General features: G+C 40.3%; 1 protein-coding gene across 2 annotated transcripts in view; it reads right to left on the bottom strand.

Moving 5' to 3' along the window:
* fam189a1 (family with sequence similarity 189 member A1) overlaps window positions 1-20,419 on the bottom strand; it is a 90,505-nt gene that overhangs the window by 14,586 nt on the left and 55,500 nt on the right. The window contains exons 3-4 of one of the 2 annotated variants that reach the window (XM_038702164.1): window positions 7,067-7,177; window positions 2,175-2,306 (exon numbers count right to left, since the gene is read on the bottom strand). In XM_038702164.1, the coding sequence (XP_038558092.1) occupies window positions 2,175-2,306; window positions 7,067-7,177 (243 nt within the window). Of the gene's footprint in view, window positions 1-2,174; window positions 2,340-7,066; window positions 7,178-20,419 lie in introns of both variants that reach the window. The other variant, XM_038702163.1, reaches the window with a different exon arrangement.

Genomic DNA, 20,419 nt, shown 5'->3' on the forward strand with positions numbered 1-20,419 from the left:
TTAATAAAGGTTTACAGCACCAATTCCCATATCTCTTTTAATGAGCTATGATCAAAATGACAAATGTGCTTGATCTTTCCTCTTTTCAAAAGCATGCCTCATCCCATGAAGTCTTTTATTTGGTTATCAATGTTTTATAATCAATCAGGGACATAAAATGAATGGATATGATTGTCGTTATCCAATAAAGGCACAGTGGCATATACTGTATATCATTCCTGCAGACACTCTGAGTCAAGATAATCTGCTGAGATCACGCACTCGCAAACTCCAGCCAGCTCAGGGTAGATCCACACTGCATACTAAGAGGTCTGCCTCGTGGGGAAAGACAAATGCTATTGCCATTCTCCACTTCTTGCCCAATTAATCTGAGACTGAACACTTACACTGTTTTTGTATTTGACTGTTCTCACACGGGATATGTTATACAATGAGAGTGGAAATCTGGAGCCTCAGTTCAGACTTGACGATTTTAGCAATTTAAAGACAATTATTTTGGATCGACTACAGACTGTTATTCAACTTAATGGTGTCATTCTGATCAGAGAAGTAACAATGCTAGCCATGTTAGTGGCTCTGTGAGGCTGTACTTAAGCACATCAGTGCTTTGAGCTAAAAGCTAAAGGCAGCATGCTAACATGCACACAGTGACACTTCTAACATGCTGATATTAAACAGGTTTAATGTTTACTGTGTTAACAATCTTATGTTACCCTGTTAGTATACCAACATTTGCAAGTACAGCTGAGGCTAAAGGCAATGTTGTGTTTTGCAGGAGGCACCTCAATTAGAAGCAGCAGCAGGTAGCTCCTTTAAACTTCGCTAAACTTTTGTTTTTCTGGCTTTATTGCCGAAATACTTACTTACTTCCTACCATGGCGGGTGAGGTGATAGCTTAGAGGAGAGGAAAAAGAGCTGGGATAGAAGCCATTTTGGCCCAGCTTTGACTTAAAGCTGCTCCTAAAGATCCTTTCTGGACAAAGTGGGACTCATGGTGGTCAAGCAACAGTAAATCAGAGACCGTGTGCCCACATCTTTACAGAGACCTGCCCCATTAACATCCTGGATCAAGCACTCGGCAGGTGGTCCGTGTACCGAGTACCGAGTCAGGGCAAGACTCCAGCAAGATGAAAGGAAGTGGACTGTGTTTCCATCGATGATGCTTGGTGCTTAAACACAGTCAAGATGGACACTGTTTACCAAATGTCACACTTAGATGAAACCATTTTATCATCTTGTTGCTGCTGTTTACATTTGACCTTTTCACTGAAAAGCAAGTTTGCCTTACAAGACAGTAATATCTTTGCAAAATGTCATGGCAACCTTGTTGTATATTTGGTCCAGTCTGGACCAAAGTGGTGGGCTGAACAACTGACTAAAACTGTCATCCCTACAGCCATGCCGGCATGGCTTAAAATAGGATAAGTCTTGAAATAAGTCTTGAAAGGTCTTGCAGGTAACAATCAAGTAGCTTTAAACTTCAGTTTTCGACACATTTGAACTTTTAATTCTTATTGCAAAAACAGTAAATGAGTAAATAAAGAATGAAATGTAATTTTTGCAAATAAGATTCAGATTTGTTGTTTGATTAATACAGATTTTCTGGAGTTGTTGCTCAATCTGGCCACATCAATGGCAAGTGTGGTTAAAGCCAGCCATGATGGCAGCATGAAACATGGCTGCATTAGTCAACATCAACCATTCTTGACAAGGGCAACAGAAGATTTTGTACCGCAATAAAATATTGGCACAACGTGAAAAGTAAGAGGATACAGCTGTTTTCTTTAAATGGTTCAGACTAAAATCTATCAAAAAATAGTGGACCGATTGCCAGGAAAGCACACTTTGAAAAAAACATTGTGCTTATTGTTTAAAAAAGTGCTCTATAAATATCATTATTATTATTAGTAGTAGTACTAGTAGTAGTAGTACTAGTAGTAGTAGTACTAGTAGTAGTATTATTATCATCAGTACATATGGTACATTGTCTTTTTAGTACAGTTGCATCGGTTGCAACAAACAGTATTAACAGTCCTAAAGACTGGATTTGACAAATGAATCCAATTTACCACAGAGTAACTTATATACATATAAGTGTATAGGTTGTAAAAATATTATAAACATCATAGCTCTCACCAGCAGCACAATACAAAACCATGCTGGCTTCCACCCACCTTGAGACGTAGGCGTATGGTATTGCAGTCCCTCAGTGGATTCAGTTTCAGCGTCTCTCCCAGGTTGTTGCAGCTTGAACTCTGCTGCTGTAGCTCACAGCATACGCACACTCCATCGCTGTCAAACTTGAGCTGGGGGGGAGGAGGAGAGAACACACATCCACACTCATGCATGCACGCCACGTACACAACAACCCACACACATACACAGACACGCATAACGACACACACACAGACAGACGCACAGATCAGACCTGAGCTTGGTGTTCTGATGTATTGTCCTTAAACTTAATGTGGTGGAGGATACATTTACTTATGAACATGAACTATATTTTAGGAGACACTGTAAGAACAGTCAAAAAGATTAAAGAGACTAAATCCACATGAGATGCAGAATATAATAGTATGCTGTGATTGAGAAAGGCAGCAGCACATGGCCGATCAAAAGTGTACAACAAAAGAGGAGAGACTGTGAGATATGAGGAGCTACCCAGGGACAGATGGAGGTAGAGCATACCTCTGCTATGTGTCCCAGATTGAGAGAAAGCAGGACATGAACCCAACAAGTATGGGTTAATTACATTGGGAAGAGGAGATGAGGAGCATTAACGTTTCAGTCACAATTGGGGGAAGGTCTCTGGGGACCTGCATAAAGCAGTGAAGTTAGTCTACTCAGATGGTCCCACTTGTGTGAGGAGAAAAGCTGCTTCTAATGTCGAAGTGGTCGGGTTAGTGGGTTGGGTGCCGAATGAATCACAAGGGTCTTCTTCAGCTTAAAACATCAGCTTAGCGTCTCATTAAAATGTGAATATGAGTGTTCTGTGTCCAACTACTCCTGATCACCAGCTTCAAGGAGAAAAAAGCTTAATACCCTTACTTGAAGAGTGCTAGATTCTCCTGTTGTCCATTGTGTTAACAACGCTGTTCACACACCAGGCTGCAGAGAGCATGTATTTCTCTGGTGGAAACCACTTATGAAAAACCATTTTTAAGGTACAAAGCTCCAATTAATGGTGAATTCCACCAATTTCACACAGGTGAGTTCTTCTCAGATGGTAAAAAACAGTTGTATAATGTTTTTTGTGGCTCTGCGGGACCTCTATCACGTCTCTAGTGATGTCATCTCGACTGTGTTGGAGTTAGGGAGTTCGATATACAGGGGCATTTACAAGAAAAAGGACGGTCTGACAAAAATACACTATTGGCTGCATTATGGGAAGTGAAGGATCCAGAAATTTGGGAGAATAGGAACTAACAGTACTAGAGTACAGTTTCAAGCACATTCCTCAATTAGCATCCATAGCGTTGCACTCGGTTGTACAAGTGGAAGTGAAGGAAATGTAAAGAACTGTGTAAGTAATTAATAAAGAGCTTGATAGAGAAGTTCACACCAGGCATACTTTCTCACCTCGGCACACCTGGCCAATTGCTGCGTAAAGTTGGCATTAACTTCAGATTGATGGTTTCAGAAAGTTACAGAAATGTTCAATCACCTAACCTTCCATTTCTCTCTAAGGTCCTGGAGAAAGCAATTTCTAAACAGCTGTGTGACTTTCTACAGAGCAATAGTTTATTTGAGGATTTTCAGTCAGGATTTAGAGTTCATCATAGCACAGAGACAGCACTGGTGAAAATTACTAATGACCTCCTTATTGCATCAGACAAAGGACTTGTCTCTGTACTGGTTTTACTAGATCTTAGTGCTGCATTTGATACCATTGACCATCAGATCCTATTACAGAAACATTTCATTGGCATTAAAGGAACCGCTCTAAGCTGGTTTAAGTCTTATTTATCAGACCGATTTCAGTTTGTACATGTTAACGATGGAGTTCCTCAAGGATCTGTCCTCGGACCAATCCTGTTCACTTTATATATGCTTCCTTTAGGCAATATTATCAGGAAATATTCCATAAACTTTCATTGTTATGCAGATGATACTCAGTTATATCTACCAATCAAGCCAGATGAAACTCATCAGTTAGCTAAACTTCAAATGTGCCTTCAGGATGTTAAAACCTGGATGACCTGTAATTTCTAATGTTAAACTCAGATAAAACTGAAGTTATTGTTCTGGGGCCCAAGCACTCCGTGACGCATTATCTAAAGATATAGTTTCCCTTGATGGCATCGCCCTGGCCTCCAGCACCACCGTGAGGAATCTTGGAGTTATCTTTGATCAGGACATGTCGTTTAAGTCTCACATTAAGCAAATTTCAAGGACCACCTTTTTTCACCTACGGAATATTGCGAAAATCAGAAATATCCTGTCTAAAAATTATGCAGAAAAACTAGTCCATGCATTTGTTACTGCTAGGCTGGATTACTGCAATTCTTTATTATCAGGCTGCTCGAAAAAGTCTATTAAGACTTTTCAGCTGATCCAGAATGCTGCAGCACGTGTTCTGACAGGAACCAGGAAAAGAGATCACATTTCTCCTGTCTTAGCTTCTCTGCATTGATTCAGTAAAATCCAGAATAGAATTTAAAATCATTCTTCTTACCTACAAAGCTCTTAATGGTCAGGCACCATCTTATCATAAAGAGCTCATAGTACCTTACTACCCCACCAGAGCACTGCGCTCCCAGAATGCAGGGTTACTTGTGGTTCCTAGAGTCTCCAAAAGTAGAATGGGAGCCAGAGCGTTCAGCTATCAAGCTCCTCTCCTGTGGAACCAGGTTCCAGTTTGGGTTCAGGAGGCAGACACCATCTCCACATTTAAGAGTAGGCTTAAGACTTTCCTCTTTGATAAAGCTTATAGTTAGGGCTGGCTCAGGTGAGTCCTGAACCATCCCTTAGTTATGCTGCTATAGGCCTACACTGCCGGGGGACTTCCCATGATGCACTGAGCTCCTCTCTCCTCTACTTTCTCTCCCTCTGTATACAACCTCATCCCATTATTGCATGTTACTAACTCAACTTCTCCCCTTTCCGGTAGTCTTGTGCTTTCTCGTCCCTCTCCTCTCTCTCCTATCACTTCCTGCAGGTGTTTCTGGCTCTGGAGCTGTAGAGTCTGGATCTGTGGTTGCGGGTCACCTGCTGCCCCCGTGTTCCTGCTCGACACCCTCTGCTACAACAACTATTGTTACTAGTCCTATTGTTATTATTGTTATTATAATCATTGATCATCAACACTACTTTAAATATCTGTACCATTTTTCATTTAGTCTATAGCAACATCACCTTTACTGTCTGTACCTCTGTGTGTATATTGTGTAGGCTGCCTCCCTCCCCTCTCTCTCTCTCCTTCCATCCCTCTCTCTCTTTCTCTCTGTTCCCCTCTTGTCCCCTCTCTCTCTCTCTCTCTCTCTCTCTCTCTCTCTCTCTCTCTCTCAACCGGTCGAGGCAGATGGCCGCCTGCCCTGAGCTATGGTTCTGCTCGAGGTTTCTGCCTCTTAAAAGGAAGTTTTTCCTTGCCTCTGTCGCCTAGTGCTTGCTCTTGGTGGGAATTGTTGGGCTTCTGTAAATAACATCACAGAGTATGGTCTAGACCTGCTCTGAATTGAAAAATTTAATTCTTTTAAACAGCCTTTTAGTCTCCTAACTTTACGGCAGAGCAATACAAAATCCCTGGAGCACTCTTTCAAAGATGTTTATCTGTAAGTTAGCTATCTTCAAGATGGACGTGATAATCGCAAGCCATTAGTCACTAACTGACAAATAGTTAATCTGACTTGTTGACTCAGTTCTACGCAGCCTGGTCAGAACAGAAGTACTGCCTGTGAGCCTGAAATGTGCCAACAGTGATGAATTTAAATGTGGACTCACATGCAGCCAACAGTGAACACATGCCTTTTACTCACTGACTTTAGAGTTACTGGTTTCACAGTTACCAGATACCAACTGCAACACTGCAACAGCAAAATTCTTGTACTTCAACATGGCATTTTACAGCTTCTGGTGTGATATGACACATTCCAGCCATAAACCCTTTAAACCTTGGGCTGTTTTCACCTTTATTTACAGGCAGAGTCACTACATGTGTTAATGTTGACGTGTCAGTGATATGATGCATGCTATATGTTGTTATTTCAGTCAGAAACGCCATCAATTGGCATGTCAGTGGTACCTATTTTAGAATGTCTTTACACAATATATAGGAGATTTTTGTTGTTGTATGTCCACACTGACTCACTCACTCAAGTCAACCACTTATCCTGTGTACAGGGTCACAGGGGGGCTGGAGCCAATCCCAGCTGACTTTGGGTGAGAGGCGGCACTCTGGACAGGTCACCAGTCCTTCGCAGGGCCAACACATAGACCAACAACCACTCACACCTAAAGGCAATTTAGAGTCACCAATTACCCTAGCCTGCATGTCTTTGGATGGTGGGAGGAAGCTGGTGCACCCGGAGAGAGCCTACGCAGACACGGGAAGAACATGCAAACTCCACACAGAAACAGCCCTGGACGACCAACATCCAACAAATATACAAATATGAATAGATATAGATGAGGGTCAGGAATATAAGAAGCATGTTGATGGAGCCCTCTGAGCCTTAGTAACATAAAACATATATAAAAAAGGTTTTGTTGGTGTTTTTGCTTATTTTGAAGGGTTTATTTTATCACATTTAGGGAAATCTTCACCATGGAAAGTCAAGTTTGAGATACCGATATCACTTGAATAAGTACGTTGTACTAATTCCATCAATGTATGTTTGTCTGTGTGCCGAGTTAGTACTGAGAAGTAGGGGTGTGATTTTTGACACATATTGCACAACGTATGTGTAAAAGGTATGGAGGCCAACTGCACTGTATAATTTCTATTATTGTCAGAGAAATACAGGAAAAGTTTTCCAGCCTCAAAAACTGACAGTCAGATGAAATGACTTGAGTGAAACGAGTATAAAGCTGGAGAGTGCATGGGTTAAGGTCCAGTTGGTCTCACCAGCTGACAGTCTTCCAGAGAGTTGACCAGCTGAGCGTTCTGGCAGGAAAGGATGGAGCCCGCCAGGTTGAGCATCACACACACTGCTGACAGCAGCATGAAGAATGTGATCTGTGACAAAGATGGAGAAAAAGGAAAACATTTTATCAAAATATTGCTGCTTATTAACAGAGATCCAACATCTTTCTGATATTGTGTTTGAAAGCAGCTGTACTACCAGAGGCACATGGTACTTTGCTAATTAATCAGTGATTTCAACGCATCACCAAATAGGATGTTAGCACTGATATCAAGAGGAGTCAATGACCTGTTTCTCCTCAGACCTCCAGAGTCTGAAGGTGAGAGAAATCACAAACACATCACAGCAACATTATTGATGATGAATCTGAACAGCAGCTACACACACAGACTAACACCGGTCTCAACAGAGCTAATGTTTGTCTATGCTCCAAGCTGATAGAGCTGGCAGTTTAGTTCTAATGTACTTTCACACCAAGTATCCCCTCGGCCTCCTTTTCCTCAGGCAAAGGCTTCTTTTTATATCCTCACTGACAGCCCCATGGATCAATCCCCTTCGCAGAATTATGGCTACCATATCTGGTACATTAAATTATAGGTCATGTGTAACGGAAAGGGTTTTGCAATTGACAACAGACAACAAGTTCTCTCTGTCCAGGGAATTTCAAACCAGGCACAAGAACTGACTTTTAGTTTTGAGGCTCAGAAGCTCATAATTTATCACTTTAATTAAAAATCATGATAACAGCCTATTTTCAAGGCTTGCATTTACAAAAAAAACAGTGATGACATAAAGGGCACTAGCAGGTGAAGTTTGAAGGATATAAAGGTTGTTGAGAACACACATACACAGATGGAGAGGAGGAGAGATGGACAAGGGGGTGGAGAATGGAAGGACTGGAGGTGGCATGTAATAAACAGATGGAGCGATAAGTTTAAGTGCTTTTCATCATGACAGAAAATTGAAAGATTGCGAGGCTGATGGGCGAGCTTGAGGAGCACCTCTTTTGATGGCAACGAGAAAATTCAGAAGAAGGGAAAAGAGTGAAGGAAAACACAGACAACAAATGAAAATCAAAAGGAACGAGACTGTCATTAACAGACAGTGACAGAGAAGAAGTGAAGACAGACAGCGAGACAGACAGAATAAGACTCTGTAGTCCCATGGTGCACTGGTGGTGATGATGTGTAGATCTGATTAATTAGCATTTCATTTGAATGTGATATCAGCTGTCTGGTTCTCTGGTTGATCCGCTGCATGAGAATGCAATCAAGCCACCAGTACGAGCGCTCAGCTGCGCAGTCGTTTTTTACGATGGTGACAGTCAAAACTGCAGGTCACATGACGAAATTTGGCCATGACAGACTTTTTGGTATACACAGCATTATAAAATAAATAAATATCCCTCAAACAAGGGAATTTACTCAATATCTTAAATATATATTCATGAACCATCTAGATTTGCATCAACATATTCATGTGCCTTCAGTGTTTCTGAGCAGTGGGCCCCTCACCTAGAGAAACTTTAATGTAGGCCTATTAATGTACCATAAACCCCAAAATGCAAAACAAAAAAGACTAAAGACTTTATTTGGCATGTGCACCCAGGGACTAATGATGAATGGCATCTTGAACCACAATACAATTTTTAAAACCCCCATTACTTAAAATGATATAGTAGATCTCAAATTTTCTAAAGATAGCAATTATGTATGACATTGTCAGACAGTTTGGAACAAGAAGATTTTTCCAACCCTGAGGCTACTTAAGAAAGTAAGTTAGGTAATCTGTGTCTTTCTTTCTCTTTGCTTTCTTGCAAAATCACCAACATTCAATATATGTCTTAGTATATACATAAAGCACATAAATGTCAAGCTTACAGCTTTAGCTAAACTATAAAACACTGGACCAAATGCTGACTGACGGCAAAATTGCAAAAGATATAGCTACACATACACAGTATATTGCCAACAATACTGTAAAACGTCACCTGGACAGAACATTAATTTCATTTTCAATTAGAGCTGTAAGCAACAGATATGACTGATTTTCTGGACACTGACATAAAGTTTGGAAGTGTCTATGTGCATAGGGGTGATGTTTCTCAGCCAGGCTGATGAGATCTGCCTGTTACGGTTGAAATACCTCACAGTGATGAGCCTATTCAAGTGAATGAACAGTGTTTCGTTTCATTCATAGTGATGAGTTTTGGCATACAACAAGCAAATCTGAGTGCTCTTCAATGTGAAAACCAGTTTGCAGAGGAATATCCAGAGCCAGAGAGAGACAGACTTTTTAACATCTGGACTGGCTTATATACGATTGATTACAACATGTGACAGTAATAGGTAACATTTTCAGAAGTGAACAACCAGCAGAAAGCATCTTCATTAGTTCACTTGAGAGTGTAGGAGCATTTAACTCGAATGATGCCATGACAAGAACTATCACGATGAGTATATTGTAATGCACAAAACAGTGACAGTAAAAGCTCCTTCCTTGACACACAGGCCATAAATTGTATTTTAATGAAACCACTCCGGGTTCGCCTCGTTGCCAGCGGAGCCAGTTGGACACAATGCTGCGTCTCAAACAATAACCAGTTGCAATTCAAACTGAGGAGAAAACAATTTCTCTTTATTAAAGCTCCAGTGACTGCTGTAGTGTGTACTGCCATGACATCATGCTGCTTTAAAAGGATATTTCATTTTGTGTTTGCATTTGCACAATTCTTCTATACATCTGTGTCAGATCTTCCAATTACCCTGTATTGTAATCTACAAGTATAAAACAAAGCGTACAACCAAAGATGATGCCACCACTACCCTGCTGATTCACACACGCTGACTAAATTTTGTTTTTATAGAACAATAAAATCTTTCTCATGTCCAAACAGTCCTCTTTAGGCCTGTTTAGGTTGTCACCTGTGCGTCCGCCATGCTTTCTCTCTGCTGAGCTGATCGTCACGCCTGGCCCCGCACCAATACCTTCTCATTACCATGTAGGATCACATAGCACCATTTAGTAGCTAGTCATTAATTACTGCTGCGCTGCCCTCTGCACACCAAAGAGGAAAACACGCACACACATGCACACAAAAAGCAAAGCACGAGCCACTCGGTCGCTGTAATAGCCGAGGCAGATTTACGCTGCATGTCATCATCACATCGTTTAGCACTCACTGCGGAGGACAATACACCACAATACAATCACCATTCATCGCCATGACACACACATATAGATTACAATATAAGACCCAAGGTTCAGGTGTATCACTGCAGTTCTCCATAACTGTCATTGAGGTGAAAATAATTTGGCTTTAGCTTTGCCCCTTCCTATTCATCATCCAGCCACAGCAGTTCTTCAAGCTGCAGAGAAAATGGATGATGTTTTGGATAGACCGTTTATGTAATGAAAAAATCAGACAGTTTTGTTCTTGTGTGCACTGGAGAGGTGCAGTTAGGTAGGCTGCATCTACAGGGGCATACTGTTGAAGGTGCTCTGGGGAGCTTTTTGACCATTTGTAGTGCTATGGGGCAATCTGTTTTTTTTTTTTGAGTGGGTCCTTGATTTTCTTGTTCCCATGCATGAGGACACATTTGCATGTGCACAAGCACATGGGGACCCGATAGACATTCTTGCCAATGGTTTCACATAATTCCACTGATCCACCAGTGACGGTAAGACTTGTAAAGTAGTGAACATGGATGTAAACGATGCAGGATTTAAAATACTAAGGACCACATTTGTTAGACCTTCACAAACTTTGTTTGTAAGAAAGCTTCACAGAACACCTTAAAGAATTGGGATTTTATACAGATTAAGCAATTTCATTTAGTGAGCTATAAAGTTTGCTATAATGTTTTATTTGGAAAGAACCAGTCTAGCTTTTTCTGCCTATTTCACATCTATGCTGCTAATGTAAGCTAACTAGCTGCTAGCTGTAGCCTTATGCGGCATTCAAACCAAACACGAATTTAATCCAGGCAACGCTCTCCTCGCGGGGGTTTTATCACTGGAATGTTCACACACACATTGTTGCCTGATTGGGCGGGTTCCTGCCCAGTTGGTCTATTTTAATTTTGATTGTGCGGTCAAAATTAGTTTGGGCGGGTGGACAAAATTTGGACTGGTTTGGGATCAGTTTGGCGGTTTTTAACAGTAGCATTTTATAGGTAATTTGAAACAAAACCTAATAGTGTATGTATTCCATCCAATCAATAATCGTTATCATAGACAGCAATGCCCATTTCAAAGTCATGTTACTCGCGTTGTACTAGACAGCTCAGCAGACTGTACATAGCTCCACAAATATGCCTTAAGATGTTCAGCTGTTTTCTTCAGCAGCCTGTTCTGCATGTAAAGGTAAAAACACTTGTCTGACAGATCGCGTTCCTTTATCGTTTTGTTGCTATGGTTACACACACACACACACACACACACACACACACAGAGTTATGCAGTTACCCAAAATCTCCTGAATGAAGTTAAAGCGTGTCATGTCATTGGATGAAATAAAATCGACTTGCAAAAATACAAGAGCCGCCTTACAAACGAGTGCGTGGAGGATATTGTCATTTCACCGTAGTTTTGATGGCGCCATTTATTCAAAAAGAGGGCAACACTCCAGTCCAGCAGGTGGCGCTAATGCACCTAAAACGGTTTATGTATGCTTTGGTCACACCACATCGGTGTTTATTTATTCTAGTAAAATATGTATGTAAAAATGTAGGAAAGGAAACGTGGAAGTTAAAATACTGAAATAAATACTGATAACTATATATCTTTTGTGTGCGTTTTGGCGGTTTTTGAACAGGTTTTGGGCTGGAATTCATCAGCTGGATCTGGCAACACTGCACGCACAACGCGAAAACGCGAACAAACAACTCGCCATTACTACAGCTGTATGAACCCAAAGTAAACATTTTTGCTGTGATTAAATAGCAATGGATCAAATTGATGCCGAAATAACTACAATATGATGCAGATTTGTTAAGCATATGAATTCATGCTTTGTCAGGTCTGTCAGCAAGACAGCATGACAACAACTTCTAAAATGTTTGTTTTCTGAATGGAGTGTGGATCGATCAGGGTTATGCTATGCTAACTTGGTCACAGTAAAGTACAACAATCGCTGGAAAAAATTTACATACATGTTTTCTGAACCCACCAGGTAGTTCAACCTCCTTGCTTTCCTTTCTCCCAGCAATGTCCAGTTTTGTCTGGTTTTTATATAAATATGAAGTGCCAAACGCTAACAACACTAGAACCGGATGTGCACGGAATCTAGCTGCTGAGAAGCTTGAGTGAAGATAAATCAACGTTGTATTCCCAAAAACTAAAGTAAAAAGCTAATTTAATAAAAGCAGTTTACTCCGAGCTCCTCCCTCCAGCAAACGGCGTAGTTGTCAGAGCATAATCCAGTCCGACCACGGGTGTTTATTTGCCCAAAACTGGAGCGCTGCTCCCTGCTCCTCTACCCCACGTTTAGCAGCTCTCAGCCGGCCAGCAGATTTTCAATCCCCCGCTCTGCCTGGTCCTCTCCACACAACGCTCTGAAGCTGTCGGTGACGTAAGGACAATCTCAACGTTGATGGGCTATCGCGACTCAGCGTCATGCGAATTTCTCGCTTGAGTTAAAAATATTCAACTCACGCTAATTCCTTCGCGTTGCCTTCACGTCGCGCCGCCCGACAGTAAATCGCGGCTCTACTTCTTCTAATATAACTGTCCGCCAAAAAAGCCCAGAATGTTGAACCTCCTTTAAAGTGAGTGGAGTTTCAATAGATTTGGAAAATCTCTCTAAAATACTGTAAATTCAATTATGCACACAATCTCTAAACATCAGCATTTACAGTTCAAATCCAACAAATGTGTCTAAACAAACACATCACTGGTCTCCGGTGAATATAGATGCTTGCATGCCTGTAATTCATACACACCTCGTCTTTCAATTCTAGAGCTCTCCCCATTTGTCTGTGACGACACCAACAACAACAACCCCCCCAGCTCATTCAACGCCTCTGTTTATTTGAAGAAGCATGAATCAGAGATAAGATAAGCATCTCTGTGGGGACTGATGCAGCAGCAAACAGTAATAGTCTTTCATTGTTTCATTATAAGCCAGCTAATGAGAAATACAAAGCTGTTTAATGGAAATAAGAACAGAACAAAGTGGTTGCTCATATATCATATTTCATATCTTAAGCTGAAATGTATTAATATTTTATTAGGAATATATAGCACATATGTATAGTAGGTTAATACTTATTAAGATAAACATTTTATGTGTATCCACATACAGGTGAATATTGGTTAGGTTAGGTTAGGTTAGGCTATGTGCATTACGAGCTGTTCAAGTTATTAAATACTGACGCTGGAGGCATCATCTGACAACATGCAAGGTGCAAGTTCAATTTTGTCGGCCAGCATTCTTGTGGAAATAATAATAATAGCATATGTGGAGAAAAGGTTCCAATGACATCTATCAATGCATTCAATTGCAGACAAACACAATGTGGCAGATGTGGCCATTAATTCAGTCATAATATACAGAATATTGTTAGTGGAATCTTATGTTGATCACATACTCAAACACACTCAAACACACAAAATACAAATTACCTTGTGCATAATAACCTTCATGCGTGTTAGTTCCATAGAATCTGCATCTGCTTTTGCTTCGTGGCAAATTATGAAATTCCAATCAAAGCTTAGCAAAGATGCATCAAAAGTGCAAACCATTGCATGTTGTAGTACATCTATTTCTCACAAACTGCACAGCTTCACGAGTGCATACGGTGCATTTTTAACATGCAAGGTGTTGAACTCTAGAGTTCAATTTCTTCATAAGTCTATCAATAGAAAATTAATTGGCAACCATTTTAATAACCACTTCATTTTGTTTTCCCTGTTTTATATCATTGTCAAACACATTTAGATTTTTCTCTGCCAAACCTGGTGTCAGACAGGTTCAGACCACTGTGGCTGAATAAGTGATTAGCAGAAACAAAAGTCTGCTCAACACTGCCCCTTTATAACCAGCAGTAGGTTAGGCTAATGTGGCTTGACAGTGAGATATTGGCTCATATTGTAGAGTTCCCAAGTAGTAAACAGTGGCGGCACTATGGGATACAACAACATTCAAATGAGCAATTTTGAAAAGACATTATGACGTACAGCTGGGGTTTAACCCTTTGGAGGTGCCTCAGGGCAAAGTAACTAAAGATTGCAGTTTTGTTCAGAGGGGAATTGTGTAAAGGGAGACTTTGCAACACTGTTAGCCTCCTTTGACTGCAGCACAAATTAGTATTTAGTCTGCAGCAGCAATGCGACACAAGGCTGTTTATTTTCAATTATTCCTGAGCTGCCAGGCGCAGATCTCTGATTCAGAGGCGGCTGCAGAGCTCAGAAACATCTGTGAATAAAAAGCACTTTAAGAACAATAAGAGATCACTGCTGAATTTTGATTTCGGAAACTATGTCATATACTTAAATTAGGAATGTCCATGTCTGGTAAATTGCTCTGCAACTTAAAGTATTGTAAAAAAAAAAAAAAAAAAGAAAAGAAAAGAAAAGGAAAAAAATAAGTTAAAATACACACAACCTGGGGGTTAAGTCACAATCAGTAAAGATAACAATGTGTCCCTCCCACTGACTTGATAAACACATGAGAGAAAGCAAATCCAAGGCTGCAACAGCTGGTTCTCATTGGTTCTCAATGCTAACTGAGGTTAATTGTCTAGCTCTTCGCTTCCTCCTCCTACCGAGTGCCCTGGTGTATATTTCTGTATTTGTGTGTGTGTGTGTGTGTTGAGACCACATCACCAGGATTAGTTTTGATCGAAGTTGAGTGACCCTGAGCTCGGTCCCGGTCCAAATAAACAGTGGAGGTGTTGATACTAACTCTCAGCTGCAGAGCCCAGGGGATGTCACACTAAACCAGATGTAACGACTTCCATAGACCCCTAATCTTGCTGGGGAATAGCTCCATCACAGGAGCACACATCACTTTTAAACCCTCATTCATGTTTGGGGATATGCGGACACACATGCATTTTGCAGAAACCATAACTCTGACCTCACAAAAAAAAAGTTTTTACCAGCAAGTACAATGAGCAGAAAACCAAATTCACCCAAAAAACAGCTGAACACAGCATACTAATTTGCTTATTTTACGTTCTGTGAGGCATTTACAGAGCAAAAGGATGAAGATTTAACTCACAAGGAAGAGGCATTTTAAGAGCATCTTATGTCTATAAGTTGATGTAGTTTCTGTCACAGTAAGAAAATGTAATGTATGTGTAATGTATTATTAGCACAACGAAGTGATGTTTCAACCTGTGTCGTACAGACACTATACGGCCGTACAGATGTTTTGATTTTTTTTTCTGGTTTCATCTAATTGTTCAACGTGGTCAGGAAAGAACACCAGATATTTCTATTTTTTTAGTTGTGGACAGTGAGAGTTAAAAAAACCCACCTTGCCTCTTGACTTTGTAGGCGTTGATGTGTAGTCTTGTTGACAGCATGTCGGGCTGCATCTCTACAGGCTGTGATGGATTAGTTCCTGTGGTTAGAGACATCATGTGGAAGTTGCAGCCCAACACCTTTTATTGGCAGATGAGACGTGAAACCTACATCCAGTGTGCTGAACTACATTTTATATATCGAAGTGCTTTTTTGAATTTAACCTTTTGCCTTTTTTAATAATGTGTATTCACAATTTAAGTATAGCCCTCTACCTTCAGACATCCACAAGAGGAGAGGAGAGATAATAGGTAATCAGACAGACAGCACTTGGGCGTATAAGGGAAGCAGGGGCTCTACATGAGGAGGTAGAGGAGTTCATCAGCTCACACTTATTGATTAAAACAGACCATAAAAGACAGTATCACCCTGAGGGTCAGTAGCTGATTAACCCCCACTTCTCAACATTTTAATCAACCACTGACCTCTAAATAGCTAAAACAGGGAGGCTCTGTCTTCTCTGTTCCTCCCCAGGCTCTTGGTGGTGGGAGGGCTGCTGTAATGAGACAGGCCTATAATGAACCTGGTCCCAGCAGACTCTCACACCACACAAAAGTTCGGCTGGAAATAGTGTTAATTTTAAAATTTAATATTGGTCTTAATCCTGTGTCAAATATCCTTGTTAGTTTTTGTCAGATTAAGTCCACTTTATTATTTTTTTAGTCAAGTTTTAATTGACTAAAATCTGAGTATTTTCTGATTTTGTCTGATTTTAGTCAAAAGAAAATCAAAAGTATTTTAGTCTACTTTTAGTCATTAACCATCATTTTAGTCTTTTCTAACTCATTAATATATTTTTGATTAGCATTTTGGTCAATCTGCTCTAACCAAAATAGAGATATTTATCATTTTAAGCTTTATTTCACTCATCTCACATAGAGATAAAATGTTTTGTAAAATTTGAATGTTAGCTTTGTTCTAATTTTTATTGCAAAGGAGACATTAACTTACCTCAATTCCCGAGTGGTTAGCCTTGATATGCCGCTTCAAGTTTGTAGTGTTTTTTCCAAAAATCTTATGACCTCATTGCTTGCTGTCCGATATAATTAGGCACTCTGTTTTTTTGTCCGCCTCATTGTAATTGAAATGGGGCCATATATCTAAGCGCCTCTTTCTCCCTAGCATGTTGTGTTCATCACCAGAGTTCCCATCCTCCACAGTACATTAACAAATGCCTTGCGCACCAGGCGTCGCCCCGGTCTGGCCAGCATTCAAAGCACAGGAAGAAAAAAATACATACATATACATTGTGCTTCCTCTGACACCATTTAAAAAATGATAGCAACCTGTTATGGGCTACTACTAGGATTTGGGCCAGTCTTCAGTGTACCTTATCACAGTCAGGGGGTCCTGTACTGTGTGTAGTATTTCAAAGAAGTTCACATCAAATATCTGTTTTCCACGGGAAGTTCTGTCAGTTTTTTTTCTTATCTATATAGCATCTGTGGATGGTCGGTTGTTCTTCCACTTTGGACCAAACTGAAATATCATAATAATTAATGGATGGATTGGCATGAACAGACATTCATGGTTCCTTGATGTCCACTGACTCTGGTGATCTCCTGTCTTTTCCTCTAACGTCACAAGCAGGGTGACGTTTGTGGTTTTGAGTGATCCCTCAACTATTGGATGGATAGCCATAAAATTTGGTCCACAGATTCCTGTCCCTCTAAGGATGAATTGTAATAACTCAAATGATCCTTCAGCTTTTCCTCTAGCACCAGCATCATTTCAACATTTTAATTTGTCCAATACTGTGGTTTAAAATCTATTGGCATCCCCATCAGCCTCAGCTGTACTTTGTGCTTGAAGCTATTAGCACTGCTTAACTGCTTAACATCAGCACGTCAAAACCGTCTTGTCTGTTAGCATGTTAGCAAGCTGACATTTCTAAAATTAATGTAAAACACCTCTGTGCTAAAATACAGCTTCACGGAGCCGCTAGCATGGTAGTCTTGCTTAGTTATATAGACTAGAAAGAAGGGCTGTCAAATGTATTAATATCAATCAGAGCAAGTATTATTAATTACTGTTGGAGCCGGTATTATGGCAATAGTAACTAGTAAGATATACAATAGCCGCCTGCTATTTTTGGGTGGCATTTCTTGTGCAGCTCCTCTACTTTCAACATTTCAACATGAAAATAAACTTTCTAGTATTGCTAAATATTAATTAAAAGGTCAGAGACCCCTTGAGCCTAGCTGTATTTCAGAAACTGTTGTGAATGTTTTCCAATAAAACTGAAATAGTTTATTTATAGTCATTTGTAGGCAAGCAGTATCATACTGAGATACAGATCGTATAGGCAAGGTTTTTCAATTGTGTTTATGTGTCTTTCCCCGTAAATATGATGTATATATAAATTCTTATGTTTTAAAAAGTACATTGAACCACAAAACAGAGCTATTAAATGACATCCAACAACTGCTTTGCTTTTTATTTTAGGCTGAAAGTGTTCATAATGACTGTATGAGAGCAATGTGACCTGAGCCGTGACTATTGCTGCCGCTGCCTGGATCATGCTGCTCTCGCTCCTATGAGCCATCAGATAAGGGTTTCTATCTAATTCATATTCTAATTAATATGAAGGCACACTTCCTGCTTCTCGGGGTCTTAGGGGAGGACATCATTCATCAGGCATTATTTCGAGACGAAAGGTTCCTGTTCACCCAGCCAACCGTGCTCTTTCACTCTGCCAGGCTTTCTCTCACACTCTGCTCATCCCTTTGTCCGAACCCTCACCTGTCACTTCCTGTCATTTTACACATAATAAGGGCATGTGGAAGCAGGAAATAAATAATCAAAGATGGTTGCTGTAGGTGTGTGCTTTAATATGCTGATGGAGACAATGTAATATCAATGCTAGGGTGAGGAATCCCCAGAAAATAGGAGACAAAAAGCTTCCCAAATTGCCTCAAGGGAGACATCTTTTAGTCTATTTGAGAAAATGGCAGAGTGGATCATCAGTTTTTTTCATGGCGTGAAGCAAACCAAATCTCACATTGTTTCCTTTTATTCCTATTCAATTCAGTTCCTTTAATGTCATTGCATGAGTAGAATGAAATTAATTTCAACAGCCTGACTTTGATTGCCAATAAAATAAACACAAAACATGGAGCTTGAAAGCTTGAAATTCCAATGAAATCAATCTACAGTATCTGTGTGATTATATCATAATTGGATTTGTGAATAGGTTACAATCACTGGGCATAAATAGCATTCTCTATCTGTATGTCACAGGAAAATTAATGTGCAGGTTTTCTATTGCCATTTGCAGATATCATTTACACACCTCCAAATACTCAGGCTTTTTAGCTAAGAAAAGACATCATCCTCTTGCCTCTCGAGAAAATTCAGAGGAAAGTTAGTTTTGTTATTTCAGTCTTTTTTTCTGTTATGTAGTCTATGTTATTGTTTATCTGGTTATTATCTGTCAGCTGGTGTTTAGTGGTGTTTTGGTATTTTCCTGATCTCAGTTCTGTTCCAGTCTTGTGTATTAGTTTCCGTATCATCATGCTTGAGTTCTGTCTGTTTGCTAGATGTCAGTTTATGTTCTCTGCCAGTTTAATTAATTAATCTGATTTTGATCATTCTGCTTTAGTCTCTGTGTAGCCTTTATTATTATTATTCATCTGCATCTTTAAGTTATTTAGTATCTGTCTTGTCGTGTCTTAGTTCTTAGTCCTGTACATTAGTTCATGTCTTAAGTGTTTACTCCTGGTCTGTGTTCTTCTGTTGGTTGTTATCTTGCCCCATGTATGCCTGTCAAGTGTTCCATCTGTTCCCCCAGTTATCTCTCTGCCTGCCTGTGTCTCATCAGCCTCATGTCCCTCACCTGTGTGTCTCCTCCCAGCTCGTTAGTCCGTGTGTATATATACCTGGTGTTTCTGTTTAGTCTTTGTCTGGTCATTGCAGTGTTTTGTTGCATGTAGATGTGTTGGCTGTTGTTGTGGTTTTTAGGCTAGCTGCCTGTAACTTTGTCTGCCAGTATTTTGGATTTGTGTTTCCCTCATGCCCTTGTGGATTCTCCATTGGACTCCCACTGCCTGTAAGTGTGCTCGCTTTTGGTTTAATAAACCTTTTTTGAACTGAACCTGCCAGCCGTGAGTCCTGCATTTGGGTCCTCCAACCTGCCTCACCACACGAACCCTGACATGATGTGACAACACAACAGTTAAGGTCTGAATAGGTTTAGGCACAAAAACAAATAAGTTAGGTTTAGTGACAACAGTGGCTCTCATAGTTTTTTGCGTCAAGGACTCCTAAACTGACACACGGACCGCCGTTTGATAAGATTTTTGTCCCAGGGTCCCCCATCTGATAGAAATTTTGCTCTTAGAATCAGAAATTGTTTTATTGCCAAGTAGGTTAAAGAATTTTCTATAAAGTAAAAAATGGACAAGAGATAAAAAAATATAAAGAATATGTAAGAATATATTTGTGCAGTGATATGCAAAATATTGACAGTGTAAAGGGGTGGGGGTTCAAGGGAATGTCTGAAGCTGGTTGTGTCTGTGGTAGGGGTTACCTCAGTCTTGGAGGCCTACAGGTCTTTGAGGGGTGAAAGACTGTTTGATTGGTTTAGAGTGGTATATGTTTTATTACAGAAAGTGTATGAAACCCATTTTGCTGATGACCCCCTGGAACCACCACAAGGGCCCCACTTTGAGAACCACTGGTTTCCCGTTTCACTGGTTAAGGAAACGGGGAAACAGAGTTCTATGAAATTCACGCAGCAATCCAGCATCATCTGAGTGTTATGCTCAGAGCACAGGGGCAGTGATCAAAACATGAAATTACACATG

Source organism: Micropterus salmoides, unplaced genomic scaffold, assembly GCF_014851395.1.
Source record: "Micropterus salmoides isolate LMB-PRFRI ecotype aquatic unplaced genomic scaffold, ASM1485139v1 Ms_hic_scaffold_6, whole genome shotgun sequence".
NCBI lineage: Eukaryota > Metazoa > Chordata > Actinopteri > Centrarchiformes > Centrarchidae > Micropterus > Micropterus salmoides.